Source organism: Tamandua tetradactyla, chromosome 7 (assembly GCF_023851605.1).
Source record: "Tamandua tetradactyla isolate mTamTet1 chromosome 7, mTamTet1.pri, whole genome shotgun sequence".
Classification (NCBI taxonomy): Eukaryota; Metazoa; Chordata; class Mammalia; order Pilosa; family Myrmecophagidae; genus Tamandua; species Tamandua tetradactyla.
In genome coordinates, this window is record NC_135333.1 from 1565834 (window position 1) to 1587660 (window position 21827).

At 39.6% G+C, this 21827-nt stretch overlaps 1 protein-coding gene across 1 annotated transcript in view; it reads left to right on the forward strand.

Annotated features, from left to right (window-relative positions):
• Positions 1 to 21827, forward strand: part of DISC1 (DISC1 scaffold protein) — a 387745-nt gene that overhangs the window by 91352 nt on the left and 274566 nt on the right. The window contains exons 6-7 of the mRNA XM_077168344.1: positions 12498 to 12552; positions 17056 to 17158. Coding sequence (XP_077024459.1) covers positions 12498 to 12552; positions 17056 to 17158 — 158 coding nt within the window. The remainder of the gene's footprint in view (positions 1 to 12497; positions 12553 to 17055; positions 17159 to 21827) is intronic.

The window sequence follows — 21827 nt, forward strand, 5'->3', positions numbered from 1 at the left end:
GAGTGAGGTGGCCACAGGCCCGGGACTCCTGCACCCACCTGAAGCTGGAACAGAATCTCTAGAGTCTTTAGAGCGTGCACAACCCCATGGAAACCTCAATTTTGGACTTCTGGCCTCCAGGATGGAGAGAATAGATGTTTGCTGTTTAAGCCGCCAAGTTTGTGGTACTTTTTTACAGCAGTCACAGGAAATTTATATAGTCTTCAAGAAAACAAGACCCTGACTTCTGTTTTTCATTGAATGTTTTTGAGACTCAAGGGAGGAATCTTTATAATGGTTAAAAAAAAGACTTTATTTTGTGCTTGAATAAAATTTGCTATGATTTTTATAGAAACATAAAAAGGGGGGGTGAAAAAGGTGACTGTACATTTTAAAATATTGTATATGCTTTTATGAATTCTCTGTGCTCTGTTTTTTTCAAGGAGTTTTCAACATAGGTCCAGGATTAATCTTAGTGTTAGTATTAGCGATTTAGTGATTAGTGATTTTGGTAGCTCTTCTCTGGAGGCTTGTAATTTGTAGTCATCCATTCCTCTTTGGTAATTTAAGTTTCAGTTTAACTGATATCCAACCAGAGCCTCATTACAGTTATCTTGAAATGACTGTAGGTAATTCTCCAAAATGTGGATGGCAAGTGGCATGAATGCAGGTGGCCTATTTTAAAAGTCCTTCTTTTGGTCAATTTAATTTTATTTTCCATTCTTATCACTCTCAGCACTCTTCTGTACTTAATTTCTTTGCAATTTGGGTATCATCCATAATCCTCTTTTCCCTTTGTAACAGAGAAATCAGGATTTAAGGGATGATTTTGATCATGTAGTCATTATATCAGTATTCCTTTTTACTTTCTGGTATACTGGAGTAAATGGAGGGAAATTCCTGGAATCTCTAAATTGTAATCCAGCTGTCTTGATCTCTGATAATGATTGTACAGCCTTTATCTTCTAGCCCTGTGATTGTAAAAATCTTGTGACTAATCTTCATTTGTAACCAGTTATCCAGTTTTTCAACGTTAGAGTCTGTAATCATTAACAACAGCCCCTAATGTTTATTAATGAAGAGCCTTGGGTCAGCCCAGAACTAACCCACCCCACGTCCAAAGTTATTTTGATGACCAAGACTGGATCTAACCAAAGTGGGCTCACCTGACACGTGCAGTAGCTTAGACTTTAATCTACAAGACACCTATACCCCATTCTGATATTTTTTTTCATATGTTCTCTAAGCATGTAATTAATCTGTGCATGCTCAATAATTAGATCACCTCTAATTATATCATCAGGGCCCACTGTGCTCATTATCCTAAACCCTGCCCATCTTTTCACTAATAAAACTATCAGAATTACTGCAATTCAGGGAGACAGATTTTAGGCCACTAGGCCATCTCCTCTCCTACTACGGGCCTAGTAATAAACTCTTTTTCTTTGAAACCCTGGTGTCTCAGGAATGGGTTATTGAGTGAGTTGGACGAAAGAGTCTACAGCCTTTGTCAGGTAACAACTTTTGGAAATTTTTCTTATTTTTGACATGCACCAACAGTGTTTTCCTGTTCATAGGTTGTATGTTACCATGCCCCTTTTTAACTTTTCAGATGTAAATTTAATAAACCAGACTGAACTGTTCTTCAGACTTTGAGCCAACGCTAAGGAAGTCCAGGGGGTTAGGAATCCTCCAGCAGAAGGTGGAGAGTCTCTGTTCAGAAGGACCCTTCTCACATGACTGCTGGGAAGGTCCTGGGGTCAGCAATGCCAGCACATTGTTTCCTGGGAATTTAATCAGATCAGGGCACTTCTTTTCCAGGCTGCTAAAGAGGTGATAAATATATGCTGTGGCGATTCCGAGGCTGCTGGGATGATTTGAACTGCACAGTACCTCTGGATTTCCTTGGAGGGGTGCCCTGCTCCTTGGAGGGATGCCCTCCTCCTTAATTGTGTTTTTTTCTACAGTGTTCACTGTGGCTGCCACTATAATTACCACCCTGTACTTCCTCTTTGGCAAACTTCCTCAGCTTACTCTTTGAGTCATTGATATTGGTGTTGGAATTCCTTCTTCAGTTACTTATTTAGCCAACTGTTTTTTTTCCCTACTGTTTATTCATTTTATACATTCTTGCATTCTTTATTCAATAAAGTGTGTAAATTTTTAGTTTACCCACTGAAAAATTTTAGGAAATGAAATTTATAATATCCGTTGGTATCAGGAATCAAATCGGTCTGTTGCTTTGTCAACAGATTTTTGAATGAAGCCTGAGAGAAATGCAAGGTTAAAAATGTTTCTGCAGGCTTTGGTTGTGTGTGTGCTTGCTCTTAGCTAGAGAGCAGATAATTAAAGATGATTCAGAAGAGCAGAATAAACCCCAAGCAAAAAGTTAAACCTTTCCTGCCAAACTTCATGGTTATGGAAAGTATACATGTTTAGAAATTTAGGAGAAACAACATACATCTAAAAAATTAATGTTAAACAGAAATGTAAGCAGTCGAGAATTTCTTAAAAAAAAACACACAGGAGCAATTGGATATTACTTATTCAATAATCAGAATAAAGGTGGCAATGGCTGAAAAGTAAATCTGAAGTTGTCTTTGGGTCACTTAAACTGGGTAACCCTGGAGATAGAAGGCTGTCTACCTTGGATCAAATTGTAGTATTTCAAGGATTGATGAACTCACAGGTGTTTTCTGGAAAAAGGCTAGAGAGCCCAACTATTGAAATTTTGTGTCAATAACAAAATACATCTGGGTTATTATTATTAGAGTAGTTGAAAGTATGGCGCCAACTTGGTTACCAGTCTTCACAAAATATAAGGTCAGTAATTTGTTTCCATATTGTATATAAAATGGCAACACTAAAAAACTCAGGTGAGGATTTGAGGAGGAGGGGTAGAAGAAGTAGTTAAAGCAGCTCATATTTTTGACTCTTGCTCCAATTTCATTCTTCATTAAACAGCTGAAATCTCCTACAGACAAAGTATCTGCTACATGAAAATGTTTTTGGCATGTGTTATAGTTTTAGTTTGGAGTAAGATTTTCTGAGAGGCAGTGAGAAAGAGCTAGTTAATTAACATTTGGAGTATTTGGATAAGCCAAGTAACACATTAGTTGAAAAGAAAGCTGTGATTTTTGAAGAAACTGGACTGGGAAACAAGCTGCAATTCTGTAATTTCAGGTAGTTTCCCAGTGGAGGTAGGAATTGGCGAGAGATGGCATGAGGCAAGGCTGTGTGTGTGTGTGCATTTGTCTGTGTGCACACACACTCTATTATACGTATATCAGCAAATTTAGAAAATTCAGCAACCCAGTAAATTTAGTACTAGGACTCCTTTCTTCTGTTCAGTTTTTTTCACATCAGCACCCTGATCACAGGAAGTCTTTTTCAGGAAGAGATTGGAATGCCTTGTGTGCTTGCTCTCTTTCTTTTTGTTATTTTTTAAAAGGAGTTGTTTGAGTTGCATAGATACATTTCATTATAAAAGGAGCTTATATGCCTATGAAATATGACATATTCTCAGTTTGTTGACTTGGTTGGAGAAGTTGGACTTTACTGATGACACTTCAAGAGTATCAAAATGTCGCATCCTAATTAAATTTTAGACATCTGATCCCTGGAAGTCAGAGAAAGACCTGGCAAGGATGTGAGTCACTGATGTTGTCTGTACCCAAAGAAAGAATCAAAGGACTAAAAATTTCTCTAACTTATTTCACTTTGGCTCTGTCATTTAAAACTCTCTTTTGCCTGGCCAGAAAGGAAAACACCAAATATATTTACTTTCACCGTAATTAAAAATTCAGGTGTCCGATTTAGGTTAGGTTACTCTAAAATATTTTTTTACTGTAATACTGGTGTGGTATTAATACGTATGAAACTAAAAATCTATAGTCTTTATTCCTCCCAATACCCTCAAAAGATCAGCTATTGGATGAGCACGAAAGTAAGTTTCTGCCAGGAGCCCAGGGCTGTTGTCCCCCTGTCTGGCTCCTGGTCTGCCACTGAACGGAGAGAAATGAAGTGATTTGGCAGAGGTGGTCAGGTGGGTCAGCAGACCGCACCACCTTTCTGGAGAGTAAGTATCTCACAGGACCAGCTTGAGTAGTTTTTACGGTCATTTAGGTTGACTTGTTCCTAATGAATATATTCACTCTATCCTGCCTTTATGAGACCATCTGAAGTCAAGAGGAATTCTTGGCATTTTTGTTGTGTGTTGCTTAATCTGTGTCCTTTACATGTCCCACTGGTGACATGTGACATTATCAGCTATGAAGATACAAGGGTCCAAGGAAGGAAAAAGGTCAAGCAGAAAGAATTGTCATTTCCTACTGCTGTTTTCTCTGTGGCTTTCATATCCGCTTGCCCTCCTACAGAAGATTAGAGGACTGAGCAGTAATTGGCAAGGTTGTTAATGTGAAGGGATTCCGGTAGTTTTATTGCTTTCTTTTTAATTCAAAACCTAAGTAGCTCCTATTCTAGGGTAGCTATTTTGCCTTACCTGTCACTTCTAGTTTGGTTCAGTAACAGTCTCTCATTCTTAAACTTATTTTTACTGAACGGGAAACTTCGGGGACAGAGCTGGGAGCGGGGAGAGGGAGAGGGGACAGAGAGATGGATGTTTTAGGGTGGAATTGATATTCTTCCTTTCCCAGGGATTTTTGCTAACGTGGGACTTTAGCATAAGGCTACGCATATACAGGCAGGAAGATGGACGGGTAACTGTCAGCAGACAGCAGAGCTCTCTGCAGAACTCAGTTCTAACGGCTGGCATTGGTAAAAATGGCAGGTGTGTGGCCTATATTCCTACATCTCTCATTAATAGTATCCGGTACTTTACGTAACCTCGGTGTATCTTATATTCTCTAAATCTCTACAAATAAAATAACATTAGTAAAAGCATCTCGAGTGGTGGAACAGGAAGCTTCTTATAATAATTGTGTCCAGCTTCCTCATTTTGCAGATGATTAGATGGAGCTCCAGAAGAAAGTGACTTGTGGAAAGTTCAAGGTGGGGGTAGCGGTATGAGTCTCTGAGCGTCGTTACTATCCTTTTGCAGCTCAGGTTCAGATGAAAGTCGGAACAGAGTTTTTCTGCAGAGGCTTGTGTTTGGGGCAGAGGCACATTTGCGATCCTGGGTATAATTTTAATGCTGATAACCAAGGCCATGCCTGTCGGTGCCTGTCACAAAGCGTAGTGTGACTGGATAGTGTTGGCAGGAAGAAGTGGGAAAATTGGTGTATGATGGGCTGCACAAGAGCACATGGGATGACAGGTGGTTTCTCTAGAATGTGCACATACAGGAGTCCATCGAGGCCCACCTGACATTTGTTGGGCCCGGGGCAAGGGAAGAAATGGGGCTCCCCACCTTGTCTTCCCACCTTTGGGTCCGTCCTGCACCAGGCAGGGTTTAACATATACACACATGGACACGTAGCCTGCCTGTCCAAGCTCCAGCCACAGGAGTCAAAATAACCACGGTAGAGTGGTCTATCCTCGGGAGGACAGCCCATGAGAGCAGGCCCTGGCAGGTTCTGAAAGTGGACTCACGGTTCTTTGGGAAGGAAATTTTGGGGTCTTGGCTATCTGGATGAGTTCTCAATGGGCATGTAACTTGGGCCCATGTATTTTTCACTCAGAGGAAAAGGAGAAACAGAGCAAGGCTCTCTGATGTACGGGACTCAGGGAAGAAACTCTCTTGCCTGGATCTAAGGGTGTATTGGAAATAATATCAAGAGAAGGTGCACATTCAAGTTTGTTATAAGGCACTTGATTTATGCACCCCTAAGTGACAGTATCTGGAGGAACAGAAAGTAAAATAGTTTGGTTGCTATTTTACAGGGGCAGGGGATTCTTTAACCAAGTAGGTGGTAGGGAGTTGGCCAAGGGTATGTCCTCAAAGGAGAGCATACCAGGCAGAGTGGCCTCCTTTAGCCCAGGCCAGTTGGAGGAATTGTTAGGAGACCTCTTTGGCTAGGGCAGAGCCAGCAAAGGGGAGAGTTATAGAAGATGAGATTAGAGACCTGATGGGTGATGATGGATCATGTGGGTTTGTATGGACGTGGGCTTTATTCGAGTGTAATGCAGTGTTCTGAGCTGAGCAGTGACATTTTCCCTGACATGCTTTCGAAGGCTCGTCCTGGCTACAGCCTTGAGAATAGACTGCACAGGGGCAGGGGTAAAAGCAGGGTGACCAGTTCTTCCTTAGAACTGTTTCTCGCCCCCAAAGCACTGAATCAAACTTGCCTGGTTGATGCTGTCCTGCAGAAATGTCTCATTCTGGCCCTTGACCAAGCGTTGGCTCATATTATAAAGATTACTTGCTGCCATTGACTTGAATTCCATTTGCCCTCCTAATTATTATTGAAAAACGATCTGTCTCTCCAAAGAATCCTAACAATAAACAAATCAGGATTTTTATTACTGGTTTTTTAATATCAGCAGTAGCATGCTTATGATATTACAGGACTATTTGAAGGAGCCCCCTTTTCTTTACTTGAAGGTAAGGTAACTGTGAGCTCCTGTCCTAATCCAAGGATCCTATAATCATTTTTTTTGAAAAACCAGACATGTTCTTACACACAAATTTTTATAGCCACCATTGATAATGCTTAATGTCTAAAATACAGATAAACATTTATGTTTTGCACAAGTCGATTGCTGTAGTAGCTTTTAGTCTCCCGGTTGGGTGGGTTGAAAAATGAAACCATTTGTTAATTTGAAGTCAACAAAAGAACCATCTTGCCTTCCATTGCCTAGCTATGTGTAGTATCGACTTTCTTTTTTCTTGGAACCTGCAGCACTAGTATGTAGAATTTAATAACATATATAATTAATCATACTAATAGCAGTTTAAAAACCCACTGTAAGTTCATATTCTTGTTTACTTTGAGGGGTATGGTAATTATTCTCCTTAGTACCCTGATGCCCTAAGATCCCTAATGAATGGCTTCTTGAGAGAAGCATCAATAGAGGAAGATTTGTTTATTGTGCACAGATATCTAATCTACCTTGGGGAGCATACCCTCTTCTCTGAGGCCAGAGACAGGAGGTCGCATCTCTTCCTGCTGCCAGTTCATGGTCTTGTACATTGGTAGATATCATGTGTGATATAAAACAACAGGACTGATTCTTGAACAGTCATCAGAAGTTATGAATTTCATAAAATGCTGTGTTGTCAGAGCAGGGCCTTGTCTCTCCCAACCGTGATTTCATTGTTCAAAACTTTTTTTGAATCTTTCAGTTGCGTTTGTCTTCAGAATCTGAGGCAAATTTTTCCCTCTTTTTTGTTTATTAAGGCATTATTTACATAATTCACCAATTTTTAGGTGTGAGCTTGCTGAATCTGAGTAATTGTATGTACTTGTATAACATCACCATAAGTAAGATCTGGAATAGTTAGTTGTCTCGCCCTCGCTTCCTTCAGCCCTTGGCTTGGTTGTGACTCCTGGCCATGGGTTGCTCTTTGCTTCAGGTCTGCTTTTTGTGCAGAATATTCTTATATCATGACCATAATGTGTGTTTACAAATTAGTGATGTTGTATTGTAAATTTAACAGGATTCTAAAACCAGTGTGGACAATGGCAGCGTTTTTGGAGAAAGTATGCAGCTTCTCAGGGGAGGTGGTGTGGGTTAGTGGTCAGGAGAGCAGGCAGCTAAATTTCCTGGATTACCACCCTATCTCCACTATTGACCAGCTGATTAACTCCAGGCAAGTTACTGAACTTTTTCTTTGATAATGATAGTACCTATTTCACAAGTTATAAAGAAAATTTAAAAGGCTGATAATATAGGTAAAGAATTTAGAAGAATGCCTAAATATTTGACTCTATTATTCCTAGGGTATCCGCTTTGAAGGAAGGCACTCATCTGAGTAAATTAGGTCTGGTTTGTTCATTAAAACATATCTGCTAATTCATGGGATAAATTTACGTGTTTCCTGTGTACGGCATAATTTGATCTGAGAGAACAGTTCTTATTTGTCATTAACAACATGCAAGCTTTAAAGAAGCATGAGGATTAGTTTTAATCAATGAAGTATATCATGTAACTCTTGTTTATCAATATTTAAATCTATTTTTGTGGTTTCCAATTTGTATTCCTGCTCATGGAATTACAATTTGGGGGCTACAGCATGATGCTGGTAGCATTTGGGAAGGGATATCAATATGATATCAGTTGAACCCTAGGCCAGCCACTGATCTCAATAGAATAGATACACCATTGTCTGTTTTCTATGTTACAGTTCTGGGTAAAATTTTGATAGAAAGATTCCTACTACAAAAAATTTGTTTGACAAACACTGGCATAGTATTTAGATTATTTATATCCTTCTGCCTACCCACCTCCTACAGCTTTCATTCTGTATATACCCCAGGGATGCAACTGATGTTAATATTAGTCAGAGAAAAACTTAATTAGGAAGGTAAATCTACTGCAAAAAGTAATATAGCATAAATTAAATAAATTAAGTATAAATCAAATCAAATATAAAACAATGTATTCAATTATCTGCTTCACTGCTTCCCTCCTTGAACATGGATATTTGTGAGGAGACTAATTTTCATTCTAGAATAGTACCAGGTCTGAGCCAAGAGCAATGAACTGCGTCAACCCCTGCTAAGATGGTGTCTGGCCTATTTTTTATTCAGTATATTAGGTATTAGCTAAGGGCACTGCCATTTTGGTTTGCGAAAATTTCAGTATCAGTAAGTGGACCCGCAACCCATTTTCTTAATCATTAATATATGAACTAATCTTTGTGTGTGGCTGTGTACATCTATTTATAGTATATTATCAGGTACTCATATAGGTTCCATTTTGTTGTGAAGCATTTATAATAAAAGCTTAGTTGAATGGGTCCCCTCGAGCCTGGCAGAAAAAATGCATTTTTGCCTGAGAAAGGTTTTAAGCTTGGGTAGCAGGGATCAGCAACTCTGCTCCTAAAACCAGAGGCAGAACCACTAATGTGCCCATCTTTGACATCTCTTCTCTCCTACATCCCAAGTGTCATGACCTTGCTCTAGGCTGTCCAGGCTCCATGTTGGCATGCTATTCAGACTTACCTTCCCTCAAAGGGCCCAGTGTCAGTGTCTAGAATTCTATAGACAGGACTCCAAATGTTACTTCCATCATCCCCATTGAGTACACTAGACTTTGTCAGACTCTGATTCCTGAATTTAGAAAAATCCAGTTGCACATACCTTGGGTTTGTTTCAGCTAGAAAGAAAACCCTCCTCTGTTGAAAGCAGGTCTGACATGTGAATGCCTTTGGTGAGATTGTACCTGCACCAGTTCCAGAGTATTTGCGATTGAAGTCGTTATTATTATACTCAGACATCACGAATTCGTGGTAGTGATAGCATTCAAACACAGTGCTTATGATTGAAGCAACAACAACAACTTGACAACTCAACTTTAATATTTTGTAACCTCTGTTATAGAAACGTTCCCTGACACCCCTCCCCAGCCCCCCATACCCCAGAAAACCTGATATTTCCCCTACAGGCTGTCAATTTACCAAGTAACCACTTCTCTTCTAGCACCTATAGCATTTTCTCACATTTCGGGGCTTCCATCTAGCAGCAGTAAGTAGTCGAGGGTAGGGAACATTGAAGTATATTCCAGGCTGCTGACTTAATAAGGGTAGTAGATATTGGAAGAAAGAATGAATTCATGAATGAATGAAAAGATCTAGGGCAGGTGATCGCACTCTTTTTCAGCATCAACACAAACAAATGACTAAATTCTGACACTTGCATCACTGTATTAGGGTGAATATTAGATAAATTAAAAAAAATCTTAGCTTTGAGATATTTTATTGCTTTCTTTGTAAAATAAGAAAAAATATATTCAATCGATTTTTAAAAATAGGTTGCCCTATGTCAGTGTTTAAATCTTATATTGGGCCGATTGTATGAACCCCAATTCCTTAAGGTACTTTTTTTTTTCTTAGTCCCTTGGTTCCCTGCTGAGCCGGAACCTCAAAGAAAAAAAGGGGAAGAATAAAATTCCGGGGTGGTGGTGAATCTAATTGGACCAAATGGTTCAGGCAGGGGAGTGTGAGAGACAAAGTTAAAAAGGGGAGTAATTACCAGTCTTTGGGAGGGAAGGAGAAATGTCAGTAATGTTTATTTGCTCTCTTATTTAGAGAAAGAGTACCAAAGTAAGTAAAGGGGAAAATTTAATTTTGGTGGTAGTAAATAACATGCTATTTTTCAGTATATAAATTAAAAATGAGTTTTAAAAGACTATCATAGAAAATCAATAATTAGTGTTGAATGCCAGGCTAAGAAGTTGAGGCTTATCCCACAGGCAGTAGGAAAGCTTTAAGATTTTGGACAGGAGAGAGATATGAAAGAAATGATTGTTTTCTGGAAAATTCATCAGGCAGCCTTCTGAAGGATGATTTGGAAGAGGAAAGACAAAGTAACAAAACCAGGCAGATCCTAAAGCAATAATCCAGTTGTGAGGTACAAGGGACTGCGAAAGAGTGACAGAGGTCAGAAGGGAGAGAAGGGAGCTGGGGGCAGGAAACAGGTTTGGGAGAGATGATGTTTCATTGCCAGGACAAACGTCTACCAGACTATGGGCAAAGTGCAAAAAGTTGTTAGACAAAGTCCAGAGCCTGACCATGGATTCTGCAGATTTGTCCAGTGGTGTCTGTTTTGCTGTAGATTGAAGGGAATTCCCTGAAGAAGAAAGTATGAACAGAGAAGAGCAAGGTCCCAAAACCGACCCTTGGGAATGTCCAGTAGGGAAGGTCTCTCTCCACACGGGAAAGTGGAGAGCGAGCACAAAAGTATGGGGCCATGGGGGTCATTAGAAGCAACTTTGGGGTGGGGGAAGCGGCACTATTGATGATAGGAAGAAATTGGAAGCATCTTAGATCTGATTAGTAGGTTTGGGATAGGGCCAGAGATTCTGCATTTCCAACAAGCTCCCAGGTGTTGCTGGTGCTTTCAGTCTTTGAACAGCAAAGGTACAGACCCCACACTTAGACCGTTGATGGTTAACAAATGAAGGTAACAGAATGATTATAACTGGTATGACTATAAAGTTGCAGGCAAAACAAACACACAAAACAAGGACAACAACAACCAAAAGGGCCAATGACAAGTAGACCAAGGCTCAAGGTCATTAAGTTCTCATTTAAGGTAGACTATAAAATGAATGCTTTTTTTGTCACTTAATTATTTCACATCAACCTTGTCAAAGCTCTAGGAAACTCAAATCAGTGAGTTTGTATCAAGGTAAATCAGGCAAAACATCAGGTGGGTGTGAGGTTGACCATTGCCTTGTAATCTTTGGAGTTAGCAATAATCTCTAACAAGAGTAATCCCTAAGATTTAATTTAAAAAACCCCACAAATCTATAAAGACTATATTACCTGTTGCAATTTTGACAATGCTACTTAATATACTTCCTGCAAACTGGGGGTGGGGGGGGGGTGGGGGGATCAAATGTTTCCTGAGTTCAAAGACTTATTTTAAATTTCCTAAATCACTGAAGATAATTCAGATTTTCTCATAGAATACTTTCCCAGAATCTGAGAAAAGGAAGATAATGACATTTTCTGATGGATAAAGAGGAAATGAATGTAGCCCTTGGCCTCCCCTATCAAAATTTACTGAGTACCTGTGGTTCATTTTCCACCTCTTCCATAAGCCTTCTCACCAATACCCTGGTTTAAACTGCTTTGCAATTTATTGTTTCCATTGCTTATTTGGAAACAACATTCTGCCTGGTGACTTTTTATATATCAGTTTTCTTCTAGTCCTTGGTTTCTATTCCTACTGAATTCCTGTATTCAAGTCTATAATAATTGTTTCATCTTGCTTTTTATTGTAGATGATTGTCTGCATGTACTTCTTCTCCATTATATAATATAACCTCCTTGAGAATACTTTCTGAAGTAGTAAATATAAATAGTTGCATTTATATTTATTTATATTTTCATTCATTCATTCACAGATATTGACTCGGTGCCTACTAATAAGCTTCTGGAATTGTTTTAAGCACTGGGGATACAGGAGTGAACAAGCAGTTGTGCTTTCATGGAACTTATATTCCAATGGGGAGAGAGATAAATTGCATGAATAAATTAATGTGCATGAATAGTGTTAAGAGGAAAATGAATCATGTAAAAACTCAGAGAGTAAGGTGGTACTTTTTAGATACACTTTAAATGTGTGTATCTCCTGTCTACTCTATGCCTCAATGTTAAATGCAGAAGGCAGTCAGTAAATATATGCTGAATTGCGCAGAATACTCAAATATACAATAGGTGATGACCTGTGCGCCCTGTGTAAACCATTTTTGGAAGGTGGTTATAGGAACCCAAGTTTTATCCTTTACTGCCAAGCACTTATCTCGGTTGCTCTTTTTCCTTACCTTACTGTTCTTCAGCCATGTGACTGATGGAAATTTCAGGGCTCTTGGTATTCCTACTCCTATATGTGGTGATATCTGACTGTGATTACCCAAGAAGACCAATGCTCTCTTTCTAATTTTTCTAGCCTCCAGGAAAGGGTAAAATCCCTCGGCTTGTCACTTAAAGAAATTACTGCTAAGGTACGTATCTTTATCATCCTATTTTCTAAAGAAGCCTCTGATGTTTTCTTTGGGCTTAATTTCATGTCTAAATCACAGAATACCTGAACCCAGGATGAGACACAGACACCATAAAGCCATTTTGCAGGACAAGCAGATGATCCAAAATAGTGAGGTGCAATGATTGCTTCTAGTTTTTAAGATTCTGACTTGTGGTCACCCCAAATTGATTGATTTGGCCTTTGCTTAAGAGAGAGCTATCAATTTTAGGAAATGGGAAAGGACCACTGCTGTGCACAGTTAAATGTCTTTGCTTTAAAAGGCTTTCAGGATGGGTGTAATTATGAGATATTAATTATTTTTCCTCCAGGAGGGCAGGGTTCAAGTTCCACACAAACATAAGGAAATAGTGTAGAAAATGACAGCTTTTGATTTTTAAAGTTTTTCAGTAGGCACTAGAATTATTTCACCTATTTCATCTGCCATTAATGATTTTATATCAGGACCTTGGTTAATGTAGAGATAAGCTCTTCTTCATTATTCTCTAAGAGCACACGGTCAATTAAATTAAATAGTCAATGCTCTGAGGATAACCTCAGTTTACAAAACAAAAACACTTCCCTATAGAGATAGTTAAATCAGGTTGAGTTTTTGACACACTGGGAAGTAAGTAAATTACTTCATGAATTACTACATCGAAACTCAATTTTGTGGCAGAGAAGTGGGGATGAAGAATGAATTATTTGTCTTAGGCCTGGGGCCTAGGGGTGGTGATGGTCAAAATGTAATGTGAAGATGGTCAAAATGTAAAAAGAACAGTTTAAGGGCCGGAGAGTAAAGCAGCTGAGAGTCCACTGGTCTGGAAGGAATCCTGTCTTGGATTTATCACCCAGGGAAAGAGAATCTTGGACCTCAGAACAGGAAGACTTGCCAAATGCCTTGCAAATCACCACTGCTGAGCTTAAATTGCGGATGTGTTGTTGGCAAAAGTGTGTATCGTTGCCCTGGCCCTTTCATCAGTTTTTGCATCCAATTCATTTCTGAGAACAACGCTGAGTGATTTCGCTGAAAAATCACACAGCAGCGAGTTTGTGGGTAATGATACCCTGCATAAAAGAAGAGTTCTCTGTTAGGAATAAGTGGTGTCCGTGAGGTGGGATTGTGGCCAGGGGTCCAGGGATGCTTGAAATCTGCTCTGCTATCCCTGAGAGCTTCCCGTGAACGCTTCCCTAAAGAGTAAGGGCATGTATGAGACTCAAAGTACCACTTTATTTCTAGCAGCCTAAGGACCCTGAATAGAGGTTCTGAACACAGAAGTGTTAGAGAGCGGCCCCAGAGCAGGACTTTCAGTCTCCCTACCTTATCCTCCCCTGAGTTTGCATACTGGGATCAGCCTGCTCAGGTAAGGCTGAGATCATTTGCCCTGTCCAACTGCAGGGGCCAGGGAGAGGCCGTCTTGGTTCATTGGATTTATTATATGAGGCAAAAGAGGACGTGTGAGAGAACAAAGCCTGAATTTCTGCCTTACAACTCCACTGATATTCATGGCCCATTTGCTTACCACTTCTTTGACCTTCAGGGAGATCTAGTAGGGAGCTGGGGAGAGGCAAAAGCTTCCTGGCATGGAGAGAGGTGGCAGTGGTATTCTCTCCCCTGTATTTCTGCCGTGAATATGTGCCATTTATATTTTATCAAGTGCTTCCTAATTTGTGCGCAGAATTAAAAGGTGGGAGGACTCTCTTACATTTGAGTTTATTGACTATCTTCAGAACACAATGTATGTGTAATACAAGTGAGTCTATAATACCTACAGTGACTATATTTATTAGTCACCATGTTTACAGGCATGTCTAATACATAGTATAGGTGGTGTTTATATGTGTGTGTATTTTACATGACTTTTATATTGTGGACACGCATATGTACAGGTGCTCACACAATACTGAGATGTGTCTCTAATCTCCAGCTACTGTTAAGGGTCTTTGCATTTGCCCGGACACTGAAAGTGGTTTGTTCTATTGGCATACCTTCTCTGATGCATATATAAAAAAATTATAATCCCTTTGTTTTTCAATAAGATTAAGGAACTCACATCTTAGATTTTAAAAGGTAAATGCAAAAGCCCCACTGTGTCATGAGTTCCTCAGGGGCCAATTTTATTTGGAAATAAAAAGGAGATGCAGATTTCCTGGGATATGCATGGGAGAACATGGGGGCTGTATGTGAACATGTACGCGAGTTTGTGTGAGGAGAGGGAAGGAGGAACAAGGCAGAGAAAGAGATGCTGAGCTCTATTAGCTATATTATTATATTCTCCACACAGAGTTAAAACAAAACTGCCCGATAACAACAGCCGCAACAACAAAAACTTTCTTTCTTAGCTTAGCTGGTGGTCTTGGAAGTAAAAGACTTAGCTTGACAATGCATTCTTTTTAGTGTGTTAGACTTTTAGATCTGACATTCTTTAGATTCTCCCCCAAAGAAAGATGGAACATTCCTTACACTCATTATATTTCTTTGACTATTATGGGCTACCCAAACCAAAGGTAATTAAGGGATAAATGAGATGGAAGAAATAGTTGGAACTAAATGGGATATCTGGAGATTGGTAGATATTAGATTACAGCCAGCAGTACCTGAAAGAATATATATTGCAATTTAATAAGAAGATTTAGAAAGGTTGTTTTATATTAATAGTGACAGCTGGAGGGATAGATTTGTTCAACAAAGGAGAAACTGATCTAATTATGATTAACAGATACCATTAACTAAAATCAGAAATACTGGACATAAATTGGATGAGACATAAGAATTATGGCTGATGTTACAGGGTTAATGGCAATATCCTCAGCCTTCTGATGACATTCTTAAATGAATGGGAAGAGGTATGCCAGCCATCAGGCATTGCCCCAACCCGAGACATAATGCTGGGGGGAAGAGGTCCATAGCACTTCCCTTTAACTCCCAGTTCTGACATACTGACAAATCTCAAGACTCTTGGAAGGGTCTCAAAATTAATCACTTTGGACATGCAGAGAATCAGCACTGCTGGTGCAAGCTTTAGTTCAGAGGCTGCCAAACTGTTGTCTTGACCCAGAGAGTGAGTTTTATTGCGAAATGTTGGAAAATAACAATTGCTTAATGAAAAGAACATGTGTAAGCCCACAGAGAAATAGTGAATTTTAGACAGGATGTGCAAGGTCTTCTTTGACTCTAAAAATTTAATCTTAACTTCTTTCTGAGATAAGCAAAATATTTGAAGTTTTGCTTTAAAGTTTTGCTGGTATCTAGCAGGATCTAGACTCTTCTGGGGAACATATATATTCTCTGGATTGTATGAACCCAACTGGATTAATTTTAGCTCTTGAATAGAATCTCAGATTTTTAGTAAGAAAAGAGTGATGTTTCTGGGTGACTTATTTTGTGGGTAACCCCAAATTCTCTGCACAGATTTATTCATCTTTGTTAAATCTGTGCTGTACACTTTTGTTGAGCTGGATGTTTTTCTAGGTAGCTCATGAATCTGAGTATAGCTAACAACTGAATATGATGTTTTAGCCTTACACAAAAGAAAAAAAAATTGTGATGCTTTAGCCTCAAACAAAATCAAACATAACTTGAAAGCACATGGCAAAAGAACCTGAGATTTAAGATTTTTGCTATTTTTGAAAAAGCAGAGAAAATTATAGAAAGTATTTGATGTGTCATGGAAAAATAAACAGTATAACCTGGAAATCTTACTGAGATTTACTTGTGTTTTTTAAAAATCGGACTTGCTAGCAAGTATCTGCCCTCAAAGTTGCCACTAGGCAGCATCTACTAATAAATCAATTAAAAGTTGTCTGCTGCTCTGCCCTTGACCTCAGTAGCCATTGATTCATTAATATCTTTATTTACTGCTTGTTATGTGCCAAGCACAAAACAGAGTCCCTGGTTCACTTAGCGGTTGTATTCTAGCAGGGAGAGAGAGATGATATAAAAGCAAACAAATATATGCAAATAGTGTGTCAGCTAGATAGGATGCTATGGAAAAAAATAAATCAGGGTAAAGGAGAAGGAGAGGAAGGATTGAGGGCTGTTGCTATTTTGTGTAGGTAATCAGCCGGGCCTTTCTTCCCAGCTGACTCTTAAGCAGAGCCTGGGGAAGTGAGTGATCTGAGCCACCTGGGGCCAGAGTAGTCAGACTGGGGGAGCCAGCGTGCAAAGGCCCTCAGGAAGGAAAAAGCAGAGGGGATTAAATTATTTCAATTTTGTTGGCTTTCTACGTTAGCGTCATTTTATCAGTTTTGTGCCCCGAGGGTAGTAAAAGGGTGTAGGATCAATGCTTGTAACATGCCAGTGTTCACTCTGGTTTGTTCCTTCACCTCCTCTTTTTTTTTTTTTTTTTGCATCGTTGCTTTTTAAGAGCTCAATTTGTCACCCCTCTTACATACTTAGATACCCAGAAAACTGACCTGGCTGCTCTGTTGTCTTTTCATATTTACCTGAATAAATGATAATTGATGGCAATTTCTCTTTGTCTAGGTGTGTATGAGTGAGAAACTCTGCAGCACTCTGAGAAGGAAAGTTAACGATATTGAAACTCAACTACCGGCATTGCTTGAAGCCAAAATGCTTGCTATATCAGGTAACTGGAATTGAAGGAAACACTGAAGCAGTAGGACGAAAATAATGACAACTGCCACAATATCCGATGTTTTGTTCTTGATTAAAATTCTACCAGTTACTTGTCATGCTCAGATATCTCAAAGCTTTTCGGAGGGGAATTTTACTATATGCCTATGGAATAGATGGGGAACATGATTTCCTTATAAAGTGTTGCCTAAGACTCTTTAAAGGATAAGACTCATATGGACTCATAAGTTATTAGTTTAGGTCCCATGTTTTGGACTTTCAGTTTTGATTTCTTTAAGTGTTTAGAGACTAAACTAGCATTTAGAGACTAGACATATCCATAAAATCCCAGCAGATATTGATGCAGCATTATGCATCTGTTTCAATGAGCGTAGGGGATATTATTAACCCCTTCCTGTGGGGAAAGGGAGGAATGATTAAGTGAGAGAAGTTGATGTGCTCAGTCATTTAAAAATCTTGTCATAGAACTTGGAGAATTCTCAGGAGATCATCTTCCTTCCTCAATCTGGTAGTTATTATGGAAGGTAATTTTCATTAATTGGTAGGTTGAAAATAATAGTCTCTGAAAATATTCTCTTACCTTTTCATTTGAATAATGCCTTTAAATATCCTCTGCGTTAGTTCTTTTAGCAATTTTCATAACAGCTACACCAGGAAATTATGAAAGATACTGTGATCCAGAAGGGGAGATTGAGAGCCTGGGATGCAGCCTTTGGTTAATTTTGTTCAGTTAGCTGAGAGGTGGCAGATCGGGGATGAGAAAGCAGGTCTCCTCACGGTTTGTGATATATGGAGTTTAGCCCAGTTATGTAATGACAGCTTCACAGTATTCTCTGAGTTTAATAGGTTGAATGAGCCCCACAGCTCATCAATTACAGAAGAATCATAAAAATTTAACGAAAAGGTAAAATAATTACATGTATGGGTTTTAAATGGCATTTTAAGAAGGAATACAATAATCGGCAGCTTCTGCTCTTCAGATCATTAAACAACTAATGTTGGCAACTAACGAGCAAATTGGTCCCCGGTGCAGTCATGCAGATTATTTACAACCAGTAGAACATGGAAATGTGAATGTGGGGCTTGGCTCTTAACAGCTTCACATGCCATTTACTTGGAATTATGGCCCCATTTGCTGAGGGAAAAAAAGAAGATAGAACACAGCCTTGCTTCTGAGCTTGGGCTTTTGCCTTTCTTAATCAATACATCTTTCCCAGGAATACAGGTGGGCATGTCTCTACTGAGCCCAAGGGAGGAGAGGTGGAACTCAGGCAGCAGAGAGATCCCTCACTCAAATGTGGATAATGCCATTCTAGAATCCTGGGGAAATTTTAAAGATGATATATTTCGTATGGGACCTGGACTTTCTGATTTAGCTCTTTGATGAGCTGAGAAAATTGGTGAGGTTGAATCAGATGAGGCTGTGAATAGGAAACGGTCTTATTTTCAAGCCCAGAAAGTCCTAGTTCCTTCATATTTAACAGTTTGTTCTTTAACTCCTCTCTCTTCTCATGCATTTTATCATAGGCAGTGAGATGAAGCCAGAAGGCAGTTTTATAATCTGCATGAAAATCTCCCTGGTTGCATCTTCAAGTTCACTATGAACTCTTTCATGCATTCCTCAGCTGATAATGTGGCCAGACTTTCTGCCACTACATTACAAAGGTCCCATTTCCTCCAGCTTCTGTTAATGCTTTTCTTACTTTCCTTTTAGCTTCATATCATTTTCTTGAGGCCCTTTAGGCTCTGCTGCTGCCTGATCCCAAAGCCAGTGCTTCAGATTTTAGATTTTGTTATAGCAGTGCTTCACTTGCAGAAACTATATGTTCTGGTTACTTGTTGCTGCATACTACACCACCTCCATACTTAATGACTTAATTCAACAACCATAAATTATTTTACTCATGAATGTGCAGGGCTTGTCAGGGACAGCTGGGGGGACTCATATGGGGCTAGAGAATCCGTTTCCAAGATAATTCCCACAGATGAGTAGCAAGTTGGTACTAGCTTTTGGTTTCTCTGTGTATAGGCCTCTCTATAACTAACTTGGCTTTCTTACAACATGGCTGCTATGTTCCAAGAGTGAGGATCCCAAGAGTTTGGAAATAGAAGTTTTAACTTCTTAAGGCCTTAAGACCTTTCTTAACGGTTCAGAAACTGGCATGCATCTCTACTAGTTATCTACCATTGTGTGATAAATTACCTCAAAATTTAGCACTTGACCTTTATTATCTCACACAGTTTCTGAGAGTCTGGAATCCAGGAGTGGTTTAGCTGGGTGGTGCAGGCTCAGGGTCCATCACCAGGTGACTGTGAAGATGGAAGCCAGGGCCGCAGTCATCTGAAGACTTGACTGGGGCTGGAAGACCCACCCAAGTTCACACACATGGCTGTTGGCAGAAGGCCTTAGTGCTGTGCGATATGCAGCTGATTTCCCCCCAGAGCAAGTGATCCAAGAGAGAGAATGAACAGGACAGAAACAACTGTGCCTTTTTAGGACTTAACCCCCAGAGTTACATACTGTCTCTCTCTCTGCTTTATTCACTCAAAATGAGTCACAAAGCTCAGCCCATATTTTAGGGGAGACAAAATAGTTTTCCTCCAAGGGAGGGATAATAAAGACTTTGGTGGACAAAATTTTAAAACCATCACAGCATCACTTCTGTTATATTTTATTGTTTAGTGTCATGGAACCCTGATTCTTGGAGAAGGGACATCGATATGACCTCTCAATGAGAGAAGTGTCAAAGAATTTTGGAGGCATGTTTTAAAAAGCACCACAGTGATTAAAGATCCAGAAGGATTTTGAGACCTAAAGATGTGTGGACAGAATTTTCAGGCAGAGGCAATGGCTTAATAAATTCATTTACTAAAAAATAAATCATGGAGAACCTACTAAGTATCAGGCCTAGTTCTAGGTGCTGAGATCCAGAACATAGGACAAAATCTCTTCTTTTATGAGTTATGTTCTGGGGTTGGCTACTCTGGGATGGAGCTAGATACACCTGAACTGGAGGTGGAGGGAAAGCATAAATCTTGTTTTGGGAAGGAAGAGAAATATAGAGTGACTTGGGTGTAGAATTGCCAAAGTAGTTTAGGACTAGGATACACATGGCTTTGAATTGCAGCTAAAGATGAATGCATCAGGGAGCCGTTACTACATCTTTTAGCAGGGCAGTGACGAGACAAAAGCCTTTAGGAAGCTTTCTCTAGCAGCTGGCTATAGGATGGAATGGTGATGGAAATGCCTGGAACCTGGGAGTCACAGCTTAACTAGGGTGCTGGAAATGAAAAAAGAAAGAAGAGACGTATATAAAATTTACTACAGGTGAGGTAATTACTGATACTTGGAACAGCCATCGTGATATTAATATGTCCAGTTGATTGTGGTGAGAAAGGCATTGACAAAAGTGACCTAGAAAGTCCATCATCACTCTTTAAGTGGCAGGTACTATGACATAGGAAAGGAAACAATGGGAATGTGTCAAAAGCAACAATCCCCAAGATTTATTTTTCCATATAAAATGGATTCTCCAAGTACCAAGCCATTTCTTAGCCACTGTCCTACAACTTCCAAATCGCTCCTTGGGCCCTGGATTTCTCCCTCATCCTCATTGTCCGATACAAATCTTGCCTTAATTGTATACTGTTCATTTCTTTTATTTCCATTCTCTGTTTCTGCCTTAACCCTTGTGTGGTTTGGCAGAGAATGGTTTGGTTTAAAGCACACACTCATCTTAGACATTGTGTAAAGGCAGATTCCATTGTCACTGTTCATTTAAGAGAAACAAAGACTGTCCCTTAGCTTGGGACATACTGGCTTAAAATAAGAAGCTGACCAGAGCAGACAGATCCTTTGGTTTTTCAGAACAGAGGCAATAGAGTATGGTAGACAGAAGCTTGTGATTTAGTATCTGAGAGATTGGGGTTAAATTCTAAACTTTATTCACTACCTGGCTGGGTGACCCTTGAACAAGTTATTAATGTTTATAAGTCTTACAACCTTTATAAGTCTTGGAAACAAGACTTATACTATGAGATAATAGTAACACATATAACATTAGGTTGTTATCAGAATTAAATGAGGTGGTGAATTAGAATAATATATAGAGTAAACACTCAAATGATTGTTGTATTTATACAAAGCCATGAATAATAAAAACTAATGTGATGTCTTCTTGCATAGAGTGACTTTAAGCTTACTTAGCAATTGTTAGTCGTGTTTCTGATGATGGAAGGAGATTTGTCTAGGAGGTGACTCTTTGCCAACCTGTAACTCACTGTTGCAGTTTCCTCAGTAGTGCATATGTAGCAAAAGGGCTGTGGGGGTATATACACCCCTGATTACTCGGCAGGGCTTTGGCCCCAAATGCCTATGCAGTGTCCTGCCCTTGTGAACTAGGTGGGGCCATTTGATGAATAACGAAGACTCATTTGCCCTTCTCGGTTTTAGCTCTGAGTTAAAACAGGGACCCTGGGAGCTCTACTCCGTCCTTTCTCTGGACCACATATTAACCTAGCCGTGGATATCTGGTCACTGTCAGAGCAGTATGCAGCCCAGAAACTTCAGGCAAGGACAAAAGTGCCTTCCTGAGAGCTAGAGCAGGTCTAATTGAAGCTATGCATTTCAAGCTTCCTTTCTCCTGGGCCCCACTGTGGTC